Source organism: Mobula hypostoma, chromosome 25 (genome assembly GCF_963921235.1).
Source record: "Mobula hypostoma chromosome 25, sMobHyp1.1, whole genome shotgun sequence".
Taxonomy (NCBI): domain Eukaryota; kingdom Metazoa; phylum Chordata; class Chondrichthyes; order Myliobatiformes; family Myliobatidae; genus Mobula; species Mobula hypostoma.
This window is the reverse complement of record NC_086121.1, coordinates 14,772,729-14,790,401: the sequence shown is the minus strand read 5'-3', so window position 1 is coordinate 14,790,401 and position 17,673 is coordinate 14,772,729. Positions and strand designations below refer to the sequence as shown.

General features: G+C 38.0%; 1 protein-coding gene across 2 annotated transcripts in view; it reads right to left on the bottom strand.

Moving 5' to 3' along the window:
- Window positions 1-10,717: 10,717 nt before the first annotated feature.
- The window catches only part of prkcz (protein kinase C, zeta), a 395,150-nt gene continuing 388,194 nt past the window's right edge, over window positions 10,718-17,673 (bottom strand). The window contains exon 18 of one of the 2 annotated variants that reach the window (XM_063033456.1): window positions 10,718-15,642. In XM_063033456.1, the coding sequence (XP_062889526.1) occupies window positions 15,555-15,642 (88 nt within the window). In that variant the 3' untranslated portion in view covers window positions 10,718-15,554. The remainder of the gene's footprint in view (window positions 15,643-17,673) is intronic. The other variant, XM_063033457.1, reaches the window with a different exon arrangement.

The window sequence follows — 17,673 nt, the reverse complement described above, 5'->3', positions numbered from 1 at the left end:
AAATGGGGCTGTTTTCCTTTATGCACCAAAGCAAAGAATATAAGAGCAGGAAGATCACGCTGGAACTGCAAAACTAGAGGATATTATAGGTTACTCCAGAGAAGTGATTTATGGGATATAAGCAGAAGGATTCAGGATGGTTGTAGGGAAAAAAAATACCTTTGGATAAAGAAAGTTGAGAACCTGAGTTGAGGTGTACAAATAGCAAATTTTTGCCCGCATGGGTATGGTGGGCCAAATATGTTGCAGGCTCCTACAATTTTGGAAACAAATGTTGGTAAGTAGTACAGTTTTAGAGGTTTGTTTAATTTTACTCTGTGAATGTTAAATGCAATCAAAACTGTTCTTCTCTCTGCCCAGTTAATGAACAGTAATGATTGTCAATTAAAATGAGCCTTTGGATTAATGAGCTTTCTTCCCTATTACTAAACCAGAAAGAAACTGATTGTATTACAGTGTTTCCATACTATGTCTAGGACATTGGTAAAGGTAGAGTAATTTACCATTATATTTGTGTTATATGCCTTTTATTGTAGGGTGAAACTTGGAAGTACAAGTTGGAACTGGTTGAATATACGTATCACATGTAGCTTTTACAGTCATACTAGCACACATGTACTCAGTCAAGCACCTCCCTCATCAGCTACCTTAGAACTCACAGAGCTTCATTTCATCCTTAATTCCCAGGACTGCCTAAGCAAAAGAAGCCTTTATTATTTAATGCAGGTCAGGTGAAGATAGGAGACACTGTCTGCACCACAGACTAATTTTTGCTTCGGAATTTTTTTCTCAGGGTTCCCAGTGGAAATCGAGTTTGCTGTCTGCATCAATGGACATCATTCACTTTTAACCAATCTATACTCTGTATACAGACTTCCTAATAGAAATGATAATTGAACCATCCAGCTGGTGCAGTGTAAATTTACAAAGTTGAACCTGGAATGAGGAAATAGATGGCTATGATCAAAAGCTTGAAAAAAATATCATGGTACATTCACAACTTTGAAAGAATTTGATAGGAATTTCTTCTTGAATTTAAAAAGCATTTGAATTGGAAGAAAATGTTCAGTAATATCCAAATATAAAGCACTGTTCTGCAAGGAGTAAAGGCTAACCAGTCATGTCAGCAACTGGAGAAATAGTATTGTACATTGAAGGGAGAGGGAAATGCAAGTTGCTGTGATTGATATTCAGCATCAGCATTTTTTTTATACTTATCATTTTCTTTGTTTCTATTAAAGTGGTTAACTCTGTATAAGACTGCAACTCCATAAAAATCTTCAGTACCACAACTAGTTGTTAACAGGGTTTAATGTCAGTTGACATCCCAGCTAAACTAAAGCTTGTCCTATGGATAAAATTCACTGAATAACAATGAGAATTGTGTACAGTTTTATACACACAGGGTATGTCCTAACCAATCTAATTTAGTTTTTCATGGCTAAAACAGACATCCAGAAAAGAAATTCAAATGGTTATAATCAGACCACTTTTTGGGAGTTTATTTTACTGACTCAGTGTCAATCCTTTTCTACATTGGGAAGCAGAGACTACAGCTGAAATAAATTACTTGGAGTGGCTGCCTCCTGGACAGAGATTTAATTTCTAGTGGGATTGAAAGGATTCACTGCTACACTGCTCCAATCAATCTGCCCTTGTACATGCTTCATTGTGCAACTAATTGAGACCGATGGCAGCTGCATTCTGCAGTTACAGACAGGACTTTGGATCAGCAGCTCAATCGATGTAGAACATTCAGTTTGAGTTGCAGAAACAGTCAACTTTTAGTGCTTGGTTTTCCCTGGGCTCTCAAAGGTGCTGACTCTTGCTGGGAGATGTTGCTGTGGGCCACAGATGTTCTTTTGTAATCTGCAGAAAGATTAGCTCTTCCCTTGGGTATAAAAAAATGCCTAGTATGCCTGGAATCAAAATGGAAAAACTGAAGCGGCCTGATAATTACAGAATAGTGATTCTTATCTACCATGCAGTATCTGCCAAGTGTAACAAATTTATATCTTTACAGTTTGGTTATGTATAGATTATTGTCCTATAGAAAGAAATCCAGTAATGATTTATGGAGTTAGTTTCTCTTTCCTGAAATGGATTATCTTTCACTCCTCACTCCCAGTATGGAGTTGCAATGAGAGCAAAATCAATTCATTCACTTTCAAGAAGGAGTGTTTATAGCTCTTGTGTTTTGCCTGAGCATTGATTTTGTAGCTTACTAACGGATTACGATAATGTAACAGTGGAGGTGCTTTTGTTTTCAGATATTTTCTGATGTGGATAGTGGCATGCACTTTTGCAAACCTCTGATGGAATATGGTACAGTATGTAACTTGGTCACATCATTTGTAAATGAGAAATAGGGAAAGAGAGAGACTATGGTTAGAAACCTTTATTCTCTTGGAGGAGATACACCACAGGAGAGAGATCTTTTATTGCTACTAGGTCACGGACAGTCCAAGAAATATAGAGCGGGAAGAAGTATCATGGCCTTTCCAGATACGTTATGATCACTCTTTTATATCTTACATTGGCTCATAACACACAATTCCTTGGTCTGTTTCCACACAGTATCGGGTTGTATTTAAGCAACAATAACCTCCTTTCCTTCCTGTTTTCTGACAGCTAGCAGCATTCCTCCCAAACTTAGTGACACATGGTCACTGATCAACCAATCCTGTCATAGGTCAACTTTTCTGATTTACACATTTGTCACACCAGCCAAGAGGAGTGGAGTCACCTTGGGTTCTGGAAGAGTAGCTACTTCGTATTAGTATTAGTTTATTATTGTCACGTGTACCAAGTTATAGGGAAAAGCTTGTCTTGCATATTGTTCACACAGACAAAATCATTAAACATTGCATTGAGCTAGAATAAAGTAAAACAATATCAATGCAGAATAAAGTGTAAAAGCTACTGAAAAAAGTGCAGCGCAGGTAAACGGTAAAGCGCAAGATCATAATGTTAGATTCTGGAATCCATTTTTCATATGAGGTCCATTCAAGAGTCTGATAACAGTGGGATAGAAGCTGTCCTTGATCCTGGTGGTACGTGCTTTCAGACTTTTGTATCTTCTCCTCAATGGGAGAGGGGAGAAGAGAGAATGTCTGGGGTGGATGGGGTCTTTGATTATATTGGCTGCTTTACTGAGGCAGTGAGAAGTATTGACAGAGTCCATAGAGGTGAGGCTGTTTCCTGTAATATGGAGAGCTGTGTCCACAAATCTCTGCAGTTTTTATCACGTGAAGAGCAGTTGCCATATACCAAGCTATTGTGCATCCAGACAGAATGCTTTCAAAGGTGTATTGATACAAGTTGGTAAGGGTTAATGGGGAGGGACACACTGAATGTCTAAGGAACTAGAGGCTATGGTGAGCTTTCTTGGCTGTAACATCAATGTGGCTGGTTTAGAACAGGCTATTGGTGATGTTCACTCCTAGGACCTACTTCAAGACTGGAGCATACGCACTGCCCTCCTTTCTGAAGTCAATACCAAATTTTTTGTTGACATTGAGGGAAAGGTTGTTATCATGACACCATGCCACTAAGCTCCCTATATTCTTCCTGTACTCGTCTCGTCATTATTTGCGATATGACCCAGTACAATGTTATCATTTGCAAACTTGTAAATGGAGTTAGAACAGAGTCTGGCCATGCAGACATGAGTGTGCAGGGAGTAGAGTAGGAGGCAGAGGATGAAACCTTGTGGAACACCAATGTTTAGAAAAATCATGAATGAGGTATTGCTGCTAAACCTAACTGATTGCAGTCAGTTGATCATAAAGTCAAGGATCCATTTTTTAGAGGGAGGCTTTAACTTCGAGGACCTGCAGTATGGTGACGAGTTTGCTTGGAGGAATAGTATTGAAGGCAGAACTGTAGTCAATAAACAACAGTCTGATGTAGATATCTTTATTGTTCAGCTGCTCCTTAAATGAGTGTAGGGCAAGGGAAATGGCATCTGCCATGGACTTGTTTCTGTGGTAGGCATATTGCAGTGGCTCGAGGTTGCTCTGGAGGCTGGAGTTAATACGTACCTCGACCAGCCATTTGAAGAACTTTATAATGGTTGATGTTAGAGCCACTGGACAGAAGTTGTTAAGGCATGTTATCTTGTTTTTCTTGGGAGCCGGGATAATATTGGTCTTCTTAAGACAGGAGGGAAGCATAACCTAAAGCAGAGAGAAGTTAAATGTCTGTAAATACCCCTGCCAATTGTTCTGCACAGGATCTAAGGACACAGCCAGGGACAACATCTGGGCTGGATGCTTTCATGGATTCACCCTCCAGAAGACTGATCTTACATCTGCAATGGTGTATTTAGATTCGGGTGCACTGGAAACTATCAGGGTGGGTGGTGACACTTCTGTTCATAATGTGCATGGAATGTGTTAAACTCACCGGGAGGGGATGTGCTGTTGTCAGCAATGCTGCCTGATTTTGTGTTTTGTAGCACGTTATAGGAGGTGTGCCCTGCCACAGCTGACTGTTGGACTGAGACTCAATTTTGGACTGGTCATAGTCATACTTCTCCTGGTCATTGTCAGTCAAGCCCGATATTCCAGGGTCAATGGAATGAACGTGCCATTTCCATGGGGTGCAAGTATGCTGTGTTGCTTTCCTGTGACTCGTGCCCTGTTTAAAGTGTCCACTGTCTGAAGGGTTCCACGAGTTCTGGATGCTTTACACAAGGGACAATGTAAGCTGTTCTGTCTCTGTAACCTCATCAGCGAGAGTCCTTCACCACCCTCAGAGAGCTGAGAATAAGAGAAAAAGAAATAGGAAGAAGATGGTGGATGAAGAATTATTATTGATTTGAAACATTAACTCTTTTCTCTCTGCCTGACCTGTTGGGCGTGTCCAGTATTTTCTGATTTACCCAGTGGCTGATCTGCCTTGTATCATAATGTCTATATCCAGGAAGCACCAGCTGTAATGCTGGTGTTGTGAGGGCAGTGTTATAGTGTGCTTCTCATGGGAGCTGTAGTCAGACAGCATCTGCTCTGCAAACTTACAAGAGGATGACTACACATAGTGTACTGCCTTGGGGGTATCAGATAAGAACCACAGAACATAGAACAAACAGTGCAGCACATGAGCAGGGCCCTCAGCCCTCTGCATCGTTAGAGACCATGCCAGCCTACCTCATCCTATCTGCACGCACGTGCTCTGTATCCTTCTATTCCCCGCCTGTTCATGTGTCTGACTAAATGCCTCTTATGCATTGCTACTGTAGGTACAGCATGTTCCAAACCTGCCTCACAAATCTCCTTTATACTACCCCCCCCACCTTAAACCTATGTCCTCTAGTAATGGACATTTTCATTCTGGGAAATGATTTGCTGACTTTGTTCTGACCAATGAAAGCAAGGAAGCTGTATGCTGCCCCCACCACTTTCAGGATCCCTTTGTATGTCAATACTCTTAAGGGTTTTGCAACTTTCCCTTTGGATTTGACCTCCCAAAAAAGAAATGTATCACCTCCCACTTGTCCAGATTGAACTCTGCCATGTCTAACTGATCTATATCCGGCTGGATCCTTTGACAGCATTCCTCATTATATAGAACTTTACCCATTCCCTCTTGTCCATGAGAGGGAAACTGTTGGTAGTGGAGTAGAGGAACAATGAAAAAAACTTAGCCAGGATTGTATCGCCTCTATTCTGGAGGTGTTTGCTCTCTCGATATGTCACCATCAACACTGATAACACATCAGGTGATAGAGAAGGATTCTGTAGTAATGGAGGTAAATGCACAGGCTTTTCAAAGTTATTGTGCCATTGTTGGTCTGTCTCTGGTACTGTCTGTAACTATTTGTTGACAGCAGAGCAATCTCCAATGTGTGCAAATTACTTTTGCGTGGTAAAGGCATGTGACGGGGCACACTGTAACCACCAGAATGCAGAGAGCTGTTTTGAGGAGCTTTTTGGGATCAGCAGGGGGCTGGAGGCTTTCTCATCAGTTGTGTGATCTGGGTTACAGCAGATCCACATACTGTTATCTGCAAAGTCCGGTGAAGGAAGCTAGCATTCTCAGGGCATCCCTTAAGAGGAATGAAATTCAGTCATTAACCCAAATTATGCCCCTAGATAGGCAAATGGATTTGCTTTGGAATGGGAATTGTACAAGCTCCTTGGATACCTTGTACTGCTCAGGAGCACGTTTTGAACAATAAGGAATTGGGAGCCCTTGGCAGCACCTGCTGAGCTCAGAGTCTGTTGAGTGCAGCCTGTGAATGTCTGAACATTGAGCCAAGTTAGCAATGTTGATAAATCCTCAGGCTTGTGCTGAAGGACAATATTGCTTCTGCTTAAAGGTATCAACAGTGAAAGTGACCTAATGAATGTTGCGATGAACAGCGGTGGCATTGGTGATGATCCTGAGGCGAGGAAATTCTGCTTGATAATGAGCTTGATCTTGACATGTAAAGTTATGAGGCTGTATTTCAGCTGTGATAGCTCAAGATCTTTGTGATAATTGCCTTGGTAAGCAGAAGGTTTTAGAGACATTGCTTCTCAGAGAGCTTGAGAGAGGAGTGTGAGTCCCTGGTGAGGTGAGCTTTAAATAGTGAGCCCTTGTATAAATCATCTGTCAGGGTCCCTGTGCTCCAGGTTTAAGTCCGAGCAAAAATGAGAGGAAGCACTATGCATTTACTATTGCTTTTTCAGCACTTCGAAATTCCTTTCAGAGTTGAGGTCAGTGTAAGTTTCAGTGGTGATTAGGAGTCATATTTGCCATATCCATGCAGTCTGTAGTGACCTAGAGAAGTTGTGACGGCACGGATGCCCTTTTTATATCATATAGCCACAGAGCAAACAGTATCGACATCATTAAGGACCAGAAGCACATCATGTGTGCAAGCACAACACACACTTACAAGTGTCTGGTTGAATTTCCAGAGCCATGTGAGAGCAGCAAGAAATGGCCAGTGCACTTCACTCTGGAAAAAGTATACTTTATTTGTACAGTTTTGAAATAAACAATACTGTGTGGCTCAAATTTGTTGCTCATCTTTGTTTGCTACTTTACTAATTAGCTTTTCTGATACTGCACATAGCAAGAGTTAGTGTTAATTCTTCCCACATTATATTGATTATAGAATGACCCTTGTTCTTTCAGATTCACCCAGTTGGAAGTCGATAGCCACCTTGCCAAATGCCTCTCAGAGAGCACAGAAGATGTGATGTGGTAATTACTTGGCTGAAAGAGGATCATGTTAATGCAGTTTTGGACATAATTCAACTGGAACTATAAATAAAATGCTAGAGCCTGGGAGCTGACAATGAATACAGCATTTGTGGTGATATTCCATGTTTCTTTGGACTTTTTTTTAAACCAATTATGATTCTATCCAACTATTCACATCTAGCTGAATTTAGAGTCCTCTCCAATTGCTGACCATTTAAATCAGCAGTTTTCAACATAATTTTATCACTTTAGATCAGGTCAGGATACCTCATACTTTGAATGTTGATTGTTAGCATATGCTTAGTTGCATGGTTAGCAAAATCTTTTTTTCCCCTTTATATGCTGAAGTGATTTACTTTCTTACCTCATCTGAATGTAATGACTCCATGCTAGGCGCCAAGCATCTTACAGCACAATACCTGTGCCCATTAGTCAGTTACAAGTCATTGCATTTTTTGCAGAGGCTTAACAGGTAGGCTAGTCCATTCCATCCATACATTTCCAACAAGGGTGTCTGGCTAGGAACAGAGAACCCCTAAATGACTTCTGACTTCCTAAATTGGGTCTGTTGAGATTTATTTATAGCATTCATGCTAGGAAACTGGGGTTCACCTTTAAATGGTACGTGAAACATGTGCTACATACAGAGTTAATGTCCACTGGATTTCCCAAAATCCTGTAGTAAAATAGGACCAGTCTTGTTCCCAGTGGGTGCTAAAAGCAGAGCTGTTGTGTCATTTCCACGTTGATGACTAGAACGGTGGTCTGACCGTACAGAACCATCCTCTCTGGCAGCCACAGACTAACCGCAAAGAAAAGGTTGAGGGATGAGTGAGGGAAAACATCAGTCTCCTTAGTGTGGGGCCACCCTCAGCACAATCCAATGCACTAATCCCATCCTTTGCTCGGTGTTGCACATCAATCAATTTGGTAGACATTGCAGTGATAACAGAAGTGATGTAATTATTAAGCAATTTTTTTGTACACTAAACAATGTAAAAGGAGCCTGGCAACTGCTGAGAGTTAATCATTGGTAAAGGTATAAATGAACAGCTTTCCAATCTGCTGTTGTGTTTTAATGAATGATAAACAAGGTCATAGGTTACACTTGAATGCATCGATTTATTTGGAAATTGCAGAGATGGTATTGCGCAAATTCTGACGTCATTAACGGTTAGTAGCATATGGACATGCTTTTCCTAAAGGTATTAATTGATTTGGAAATCATTGCTAGGGTGCTCCAACCCAGGGTAAATTGCTTTCTGCATTATCTGCACTTAGAAATAGTTTGCACGAGTGGCTAGTAAAATGAGCCAAGTTTCTCTATATTGGATTCAACCCTGTGACCTTTCTAATCTGTCTGGTTAAGTTAGTCATTTTTTTATTCAGACCTGTGACCTTCCTAATCTGTATGGTTAAGTTAATTACTGAGTAGATTTATTGAGTCCTATGATGTGAATTGTGATGTGAATAAATATTAATCGTCAGTTGGTAATAAAAGCAGTTTGCTGAAAAGTTAACATTGTGGGTAAGATGAACGATCAAAAAAGTTAGAGGCTACCAGTGTGTCCAAGAGTTTCCCTGTTTGGCATTTTTAGATCGTAACAACTATTGATGTCCAACTCTGATCCTTTCAAACTGAAGAATAGAGAAATTTACAGAGCTTATCTGTTTTAAACAGTGAATTCTTAAAAAAAAAAGTCATGCATAATCTATTACTAGGCCTGGAAGCATGGTTTAGACTCAAATAGAGATCAAGATAATCCTTACCTTTATAAGGATCAAGATCATTTCAAGATACAAGGGAACTTGCTGCAGCAGAGAAATCTGGTCATATCCAGCACAGTCTGAATAAAGCTAAAATACTGGGATTTGATATCTTATCAAAATGGTTTCTGAATCTGGTTCAGCAGGACAACATATGTGTTTTGACATAAATAAAATGACATTCAAGGCGGTTATAATTGTGATTTTTTTTTCAAATTTACTGTACATCCCGTGGAAAGATTTACAGCTGTTTGTTTGGATAGATCATAATATTCCAATGATCAAAATTGTAAAATAAAAAGAATATGAAACAAGCAGGGAATTGGCATTAGCTCTAGGTAAAAAAAATATATCTAATACTGTGTTTCTGTGTTGTAATTTCTTGACTGGTGTGGAAATGATAGTGGCTCATTTCAAAATGCTTTAAAATTGGACTGTGACTGGAAGAGGAAGTATTGTTTTCTATCTGTGCTGCAATGGACAAGTCTGGAACAGTCTCCTTTTCTTATTGGTTCTATTTGTAATTATAAAACATTCTGTATACTTTCTTTCTGGCCAGAAGATTCTTGCTATTGAATGGAGTTTGGGTCACTGCCTTCCTGTCAGCTCTTCTCTAGCTAAATACTCAATCAGGCACTGAGCAAGTTGTTGAGTCTCCAGAGTCTGTTTTTTCTCTTGAAAATCCTTGGCAAGTTTCCCAGTCACATAACTGTGGTTCAACAGGAAATACTCAAAACAAGCATTGCTTGTTGAGCTGTCTCAATGAAAATTGTTATGTTATTGTCTTGAATTTTAGAAATGGGTCAGTATCATGTATAAATATAGAACCTGGATGGACAAAATGGTGTATGTGAATACTTAAGATTGACTGCACTGAAGGGTACTCTGCAGGATTGAAGCATCCTAATTTGATACTTTACAAATCCAAATTTAATAATAAAATCAGAAAAATCCTAGTTTAATGGAGCAGGTCAATTCATATCTGTAACGAATTAAACATGAGGATAAAAACAGAAAATGCAGGTCAGGCCCTATCTAGAAAGAGAAACAGAGTTAATAAGTCAGGCCAAAGACCCTTTGTCAGAACACTTAGAATTCCAGCATCTGCAGTTTGCTTGATTTTGAGAAAAAGGATAAATTTTGTGAAAGTTGCCTGGACAACAGGAGTCATCACTGGTAAGTCTCAACATAATGGGGCATTTTGTGGTGCATTCAGCAATGTTGAAAGCCAAGAAGACCCTGGTGAAATTTATCTTGTATTGGGAAAAAGCCTCTAAATCAGATTCCACCCCCCCCCATGCTTATGGTTTGTTTTAATTTCACTATTTTGTGGTTTTCATTTAGATTTCCACTATTTACAATGTTAAAGCATTTAATGTTGAAAAGGGCTGTGGCCTTCGAATCAGGTTTTGAATGTGCAACCAGATTTTCCTGTATTTCAAACAAGTATTAAATTTTCTTTAAGTGGAATATATTTAATTCCTTTCTTAAATATACAGGGGAATGGTTTCATTTGCTTCTGTTCTAGAATTTTTTTGAAGAATTCACAAAATAGTGTTGAAAATACATTTAAAAGGGCTGCACCCCTCAGTAAGGCTGATTTGTAGTGCAACTCCTCAGCTAGTCTTTCCTGGAGCTTGCAATTTCTGATATGAATATCAAAATGTAGGATTATTCTGTTTAGTGAAAGATTCTTAATTTTAGTGAAGATTTATTATATGTTGCTAAAGGAAGGTTTGTTTGCCACAGTGAAGGAAAGTGAAGACGTGCAGATTGTCTGTCAAAACCAGTAATGTTTAACAGTCCTTTTGATCAGATTAATACAAAGGAGTCTAGGAGAAACAATAATAGTTATTTAAAACAGCCAAAAAGGCAAACCTTTCTCAATCCAGCAACAATGACCACTGATAAGGTTCAACCTTTTAGCTTATTCATACAAGTGCAGTTTGCTTTTGATTTACTGCATCCCTACTTGGAAGAAATGACTTCTTTTCTTACCTTTTGTGAGAACTATGAAAGTTATTAGATCACTGCACTTACTGCTATATAACATTTTCCATGATGATGGATTCTTTAAAAACTAACTCTTGGGAAGATATTTGCTATGACAGTATGTAAATAGCACCTACAGAACTGGGTTATATGCTAGAAGGACATCACATTGGATGTCAACTATTGTATCAACTATTGTATACTTTCACTAGAATAGTTAACTCAAATGTGCAAGAATAAACCTGTTCTTTACTGGTTATAGATTTGTTCAGCCATTTCCCCCACAATAATTGACCTCGAACGGCAAAGAAGCCTTGAGATTTTTTTTTCAAATTAGCAATTTTTTTATGAGAATAGGCAAGAACAGTACAATTCACACCCATAAATCAACTGTCATCATACAAAATAACTACAATGAACATTTCACTATTTTACAGTCATTAAGTTAGCTCTAATTTCTTAAAGGCTAATCAAAGTTAGACCACTGTGCACTTGTACCAGAACCTTATTAAATTTTAACAGGTCAGACCAAACTGATTATTTTTCCTTAGGCACAGTTTCCCATTGCAATGTCCCAGAAATTGTTCTGTACATCTGCAGACTGAAACTTTGCTAAAATTAAGTGCATACAGCAAATAAAGTTCAGACATTGGTAATAATTTGGGGCAGCTGGGCTGCAATTTAAAAAAAAATCTCTTGCAACCCTTCCCCTCCTATTTCTATCCAATTTCTGAATAAATTATTGTGGAGAACGATCATGAGCAAAAGAGATGCTCCAAGATTTCAGTGGCACAGAAACCACTGACTGGCAAAATAATTTAGATGGACAGTTAAGAAAGCTAAAAAGAATGTGGCACATTGGGCAATGACATATATGTCATTTGGTCAAGGATAATATTTAATGCTCCCAAGGATTAAATTATAGGGACCCAGCTGGAATATTTAAGGATGCAGGGAAATTGGCCTTTGGTAGGATCCTAGCAGGGACACAGGCATGATAGCCTCCTTTCTGTGCTCATTTTTCTATTAGAAAAAAACTGGTGTGGATCACAATTCAGTGAGATTTTAATTCCCCTATTCTACCTCACTACAGGTAGCAGTGTTCTATAATCTAAGAAGTCTGCATTTGCCTCTGACCATTCAATTTTTTAGTTGGACCACAGAAGAAATGGAGGGAGTGTTTCATTGGTGCAATTCTTAAAAGGTTAAAAAAAAAATGACACTGCCCTATTGTGAATCAAAAATTAATTCATTGACAGTACCTTTGTTCTGTGGCACTGGCTGATTTTTCCACTCTTTTTGAACTGAGAGGTAAATAAAAAATGTACTTTGTGGCGGAACTTGAAACGATTTTGACTTTCCTCAGGCAGATAGAAAACAAGTACACAGAAGGACAAGTGAACAGTGTTTGGAATAAAATTAGTCTGTTTGGGAAATGTTTGAAAAACTGACACACCAGGGAGCCCAAGCTGTGGTAGTTGTGGTCCAGTCCACTACTTGGTATGTGCCCTCTGCATTTTCCTGATTGGGATTACCATAGCTGGTCTTTACCACCAAAGATAATCATTCTGTGTACAGCTCATCAGTTTTGGTGACTGGTCCTACCAGAAATATTGACCTCAATTTTTTTTCAAATGCTGACAACTTTCTATGCTTTTCCAACATTATCAGTTTCTCAAGAAAAATTGACATACAATTTGGAGCCCAAGTAGACATGGCTCTGTGCTTCTGTTCATTATTATATTTATAGACATTAAAAAGAGAAGCAAGGATAGATATAACACCTCTTCCCAGTATTTGCACTGATCAAGCACTGGTTACAATCCCATTCTTATTCTGAATTGCCTTTGGAGAATATACATCTATTTAACCTGACCATGGAAACATTATATTAGCACAATTAGATGACATTCTTTATAATTTTGAAATAAAATAAAGTACTTAACAAATGAAAAACAATTCCCCCTCAGCACAATATAATCAACCTCTATGATGCACACACACAGTTCACATAGCAAAAATGAAGAGGAATGAACTAGCAAATGGCGGAGTATTTGGCAACAGAAAGAAACCACTGCTTTACATGTCAGTTTGCATACAGACTTCTAAAATTGGCAGCCGGCCTAATATCCAGTAATGTCATAGACCAGATGGTTAAAATCTGATTGGCTAAGTTGTGTGCAGTTCCAGTCAGTATATATAATGCCATGGATCTTCTGATTAAATTAAAGGATGTGGGTGAGTGTGTGAATTAATTCCTTTGCCTGCCATAAACCTAGTTTTGAGCAAACTGTGCTCAGGCTGGCATACAGCCAGCTTTTTGTACATCTTTTTCTTTCTTAAACAGGATTCTGTAGTTGTGAAGATAAACTGAAATTGAGCAGGTCCAGAAAAATGGTGTACATTTAACACATGGATCTTTGCCCTTTCTCATAAAATAGTACTGTTTCTTATCTTTAGTTGCCTATGGATCTGTTGTATGTTTCAAGGATTTTTTTTTCAAATGATACATTTTCCAACATTTAAAGTTAATCTAAATTGTGCAATATCATGAGTGGAATGGGACAAAATCATAATTTATTTACAAATGTTTGTATTTATTTTTTTGCAGGCACGATGATATATTTTATTATTACAGTTTCTGGTAATGATCTCATGTTTCAAGTTTGCTTGAGCCTACATAAAGATATAACTGTTACAAACTCATAATTAACAGAAAAAATAACAAAAGGAGAATTTTATAAAGATTGTTCCAGGACTTAAGTGGTTGTAAGGGTTGAATCGTCTAAAATCAATTCATGGTACCACCAAAAAAAGCTGCAGAAATTATGGATTTATAAGTCATTGTGTAGTAATTATTTAAATATTTTAATAGCACAATGCTTAAGCTGATCATTATTTACTAATTATATCAATTGATTTTTTACATTTTTACCATAGAAGCAGAGCAATGGCAAGCCATGGACCTGAAAGTATTAATCTTTTGTTCATAGAAATGATTTGGAGACTGGCATGCTCCCCTCCTTTTAGAAAGCAGCAGATCGCACTGTTCTAAATATAAATTATGAATTATATATGTACATTGGTGGAATTGTGATAATTTTAATACATTGTTCTTTCTGACATCCCTGTAGATTTTTTATCCTGGATTGGTTATAACTAATTTTTAAAAGAAATACCTGATCCAGTCAGAGAACATTTTAGGCACTTCACTGTCTCAAAACAAATCTTTGGAATCCACATACATACAGAATTTACTAATTTCTGGATTAGAAGCTGTTTTAAAAAATAAAGAGAAAGTAGTATTGAAATGTGAGTAGACAAAAAAAACTTGGGAGGAAAAATGCAACTTCATGGATTTTGAATAAAATATTGGCTACAAAAATGAAATATCTTTTTATTGCTGGTTTGTTACTAGCTTGATATCTAGAAATTAGTGAGTTCAGATTATTAACCTTCCTAGTGCCCATCCAGTTTCATTAATCAGTTTTGATTTAAGGGTTAAACGATGGTCTGCACTACTTGAAGCTTTTAAATGCAGCATTAATCAAAGTTACCATTTCTAACAAATACAAATCTTTTGTCTACTTTAGTACACTTATGGGAGAAGGACAAACATTATTACAGTATATTATGTTCTTTGCAAGCCATAATCCTATTATCTTTATCATAAGTAAATGAAAATTAATTTCAACAGGGGACACTCGGGCAAGTCTAGCAAGAAACCAAAAACAGTTTAGTTTTAGCTGCAATCTACAGTGTAGTTAAAAAAAACCTGGTGAATAATCATGAAAAATTAACTTGCATCTAGCTGTGTATATTACACAATATTCAATATGGTAAAAAACACAGCTTTTTTAATTCTTTAAATCCAGTTGTTCCATGGCATTATATAGTATAGCAGCAATTAGCAAGAACTGTGATTCACTGGTTAATTAAGTATTACTGGACTAGATCTTGACTGTAGAATGTTAAACCAAGATCAATCCAAGTGTACATTATTGACCAACAGAGCACAGATTTCTTGTACTTTATTGCTTATGTATTGGTTAGAGCCAGTGGTTTGTAAATCACATTAGCCAGTTGTCAAAAGGCAATCTCAGGTAAAGGTGTAGATACCCATACTACTGTTCTTAAATAATATAGTACAGTACATTCCTTCTCTTGAGGTCAAACCTCTGAATATCTACTTATAAAGAGAGAGAGAAAGTGCAGTGTCTCCAAGTTCCTTCATAGAAACCATCATATAATTCCTTATTTTGAGGGAACAAAAGGAGTATTCCTTCATGGAAGCAGGCACGGGTCAGGCAGTCTTCCCTTCATTAATAAAATGCCAGTTGAATCAAAGTTCAGTTTTTAAGGAGAAACTGTGGCTGTTGATACAACACTACCATTAAAACAGCCTTCATTTTTGTTACTCAGGCAGCAGTCACCATGGTTTGCGGTACTCTTGGAAATCTTGCACCAGATCCACAACCTTGCATGCAGGTAGGTTAGGAAAGAAGTCACCAACTTGAGAAGTCAAAATTGAGTCTGAAGTTTACTGAAGCTGACCTTTGAACAAATGAGGTAAAACAGTCCCGCCTTCAGATGCTACTTGTTCACACTGTTTCCTCTGATGACATCAGTAATGGGTTAATGTATTCAAATCCCTCAAATTCCGACTGGTCAATTCTTTTTATTACGTCTCTGCAAAGTGGAAAAACAAGTGATAATAAATATTTAGACATATTGGTGATTTCAATGTGAACTTGACATTCAGCATTCTTCCAGGTACAACTGAAACTTCCCTGCTGTGGTGAGTAAGGTTCCGTTCTGGGGCAAATCACAATAAGAGAATTCAAACTAGTCAGGTAGCTTATAAACAATTGATTAGCAACTATATTTCTAAATTAGATTTTTTATATTTACATAAGAATTCTGCTTCTCCTACCAACCTATTCATATCTAAAAAAAGGTCCACATTTTAGTAAACAGAATTTCATGGCCTCTCATATCTCACCTAAGAAACCATCTTTATCCAATCCAAGCCATCACACCTAACTTGAAATCTACGTACACTTTCCAGCAGAAGATGCTATTTAATAATCTGAGGGAATTTCTTTCCTTCAAACTTATCCAAGAGACAGTGAAGACAAAAAACACCATAACTGACAATTGTCTCAGTATAAATAATAAATAGGTTTATCGGTAATAAAATATCTCAGTGAAGGCTGAGTGAACATGTTTGCAAATATTTCAGCCCCCAGCACCACAAGTATCCTTGCATAATTATAGATTGGTTTTCTAATTCAGAAGCACCATAGAAGTCCAGGCACCATTCAATTGCACTATAATGGATCCTGGATTTTTGAAGTAACCTCTCTAAGTAAGAATCCATTACAATTACTGCTTATTGACTGGCAGAAAAATATTTGTAGCATTACCAATTTTAAGCTGCATCTTGCAATCCATATTTCAGATTTGGTTTTTATCATCACTTATCTCAAGTTCAACATAAAAATCTTGCATTCACACAGCATTTGTAATAAAATGTCCCAATACATTTCTTTCACAAGAGTGTTAACTGCATATTGCAGGAATATTATGAATTTGGAAGGAAATGAATGTTTAGAGTGACACATGCAATAATGAATAGCTGTAATGCTTTACTCTTAAAATTTCTCTCTCTGAACTCCATTTCATTAAGGGTCTGCATCAAAACTGACATTAAATTAGCTGAAAATAGTAGTGCTGTTGTTAGGCATACCAACACACTGTTGGAGGGATCGAACAGCAACTTTCTGACATTTCTTTACATCTCGCTCTGGGCTGTGACCCCACCAGTGGCTCTCATTTCCCTGACAGTCAGTAATCTATTTCTGAAGATGTTCTTGCCACAGATTCCAATTTCCTACCTCCTCCATGAGATCACAAACCCAACTGTAGCAGTTTCCTGGTCACATGGAACTCATTTATTTCTATCTTACCTATTCTTTCCATTTAGGTCCACAAACTTCTGATATCCCTGCCCACTTTAACAATTTTCTGGCCAATCTTTCCATACAAAAACAAACAGAGGCCCCTAGTCTCCCCTGAACAGAGGTCCAATTAGATCCTCTACTCTTATCAATGATCACTTTCCTCTCTATCTGGCTGAATTTGTTCTCACATAGCATACATTCCCTTCCATTAGACTTGCATCTACCAGATAAAAGGGATCCATGTGGGTTATTTTTATTTACATTCCACTCAGGGCCTCATTTTTTCCTGGTTCACTAATGACAATTATTGGTGCTGCTTTCTCTCTCACAATATGCAAGAAGGTTTAAAAAAATAGAAATTAAAGGCAGTTATGGAGATTCAGCCCTTCAGCCCACTTAGCTATAAATCATGGCTGATCATCTACCTTCATGCCATATTCTCACTCTCTCCCCACACTCCTTGATCTCTTTTGCGCCTAGAATTTGATCTCTCTCCTCTTAAATACGAGGGGTGATTGGTAAGTTCATGGCCTAAGGTAGAAGGAGTCAATTTTAGAAAACCTAGCACACCTAGCCCCTCCTACATTTACAAACTTAGTCCAGCGGTCATGGAGCATATGGATCCCTTCTTTGTAGAAGTCGGCGTCTTGGACCTCCAGAGGTGGTCCACAGCAGGGGTGATTGACAAGTTTGTGGCCTAAGGTAGAAAGAGATGAGTTATTAACTTCAAACTTTCTGCATAATCACTCAAAGAGTT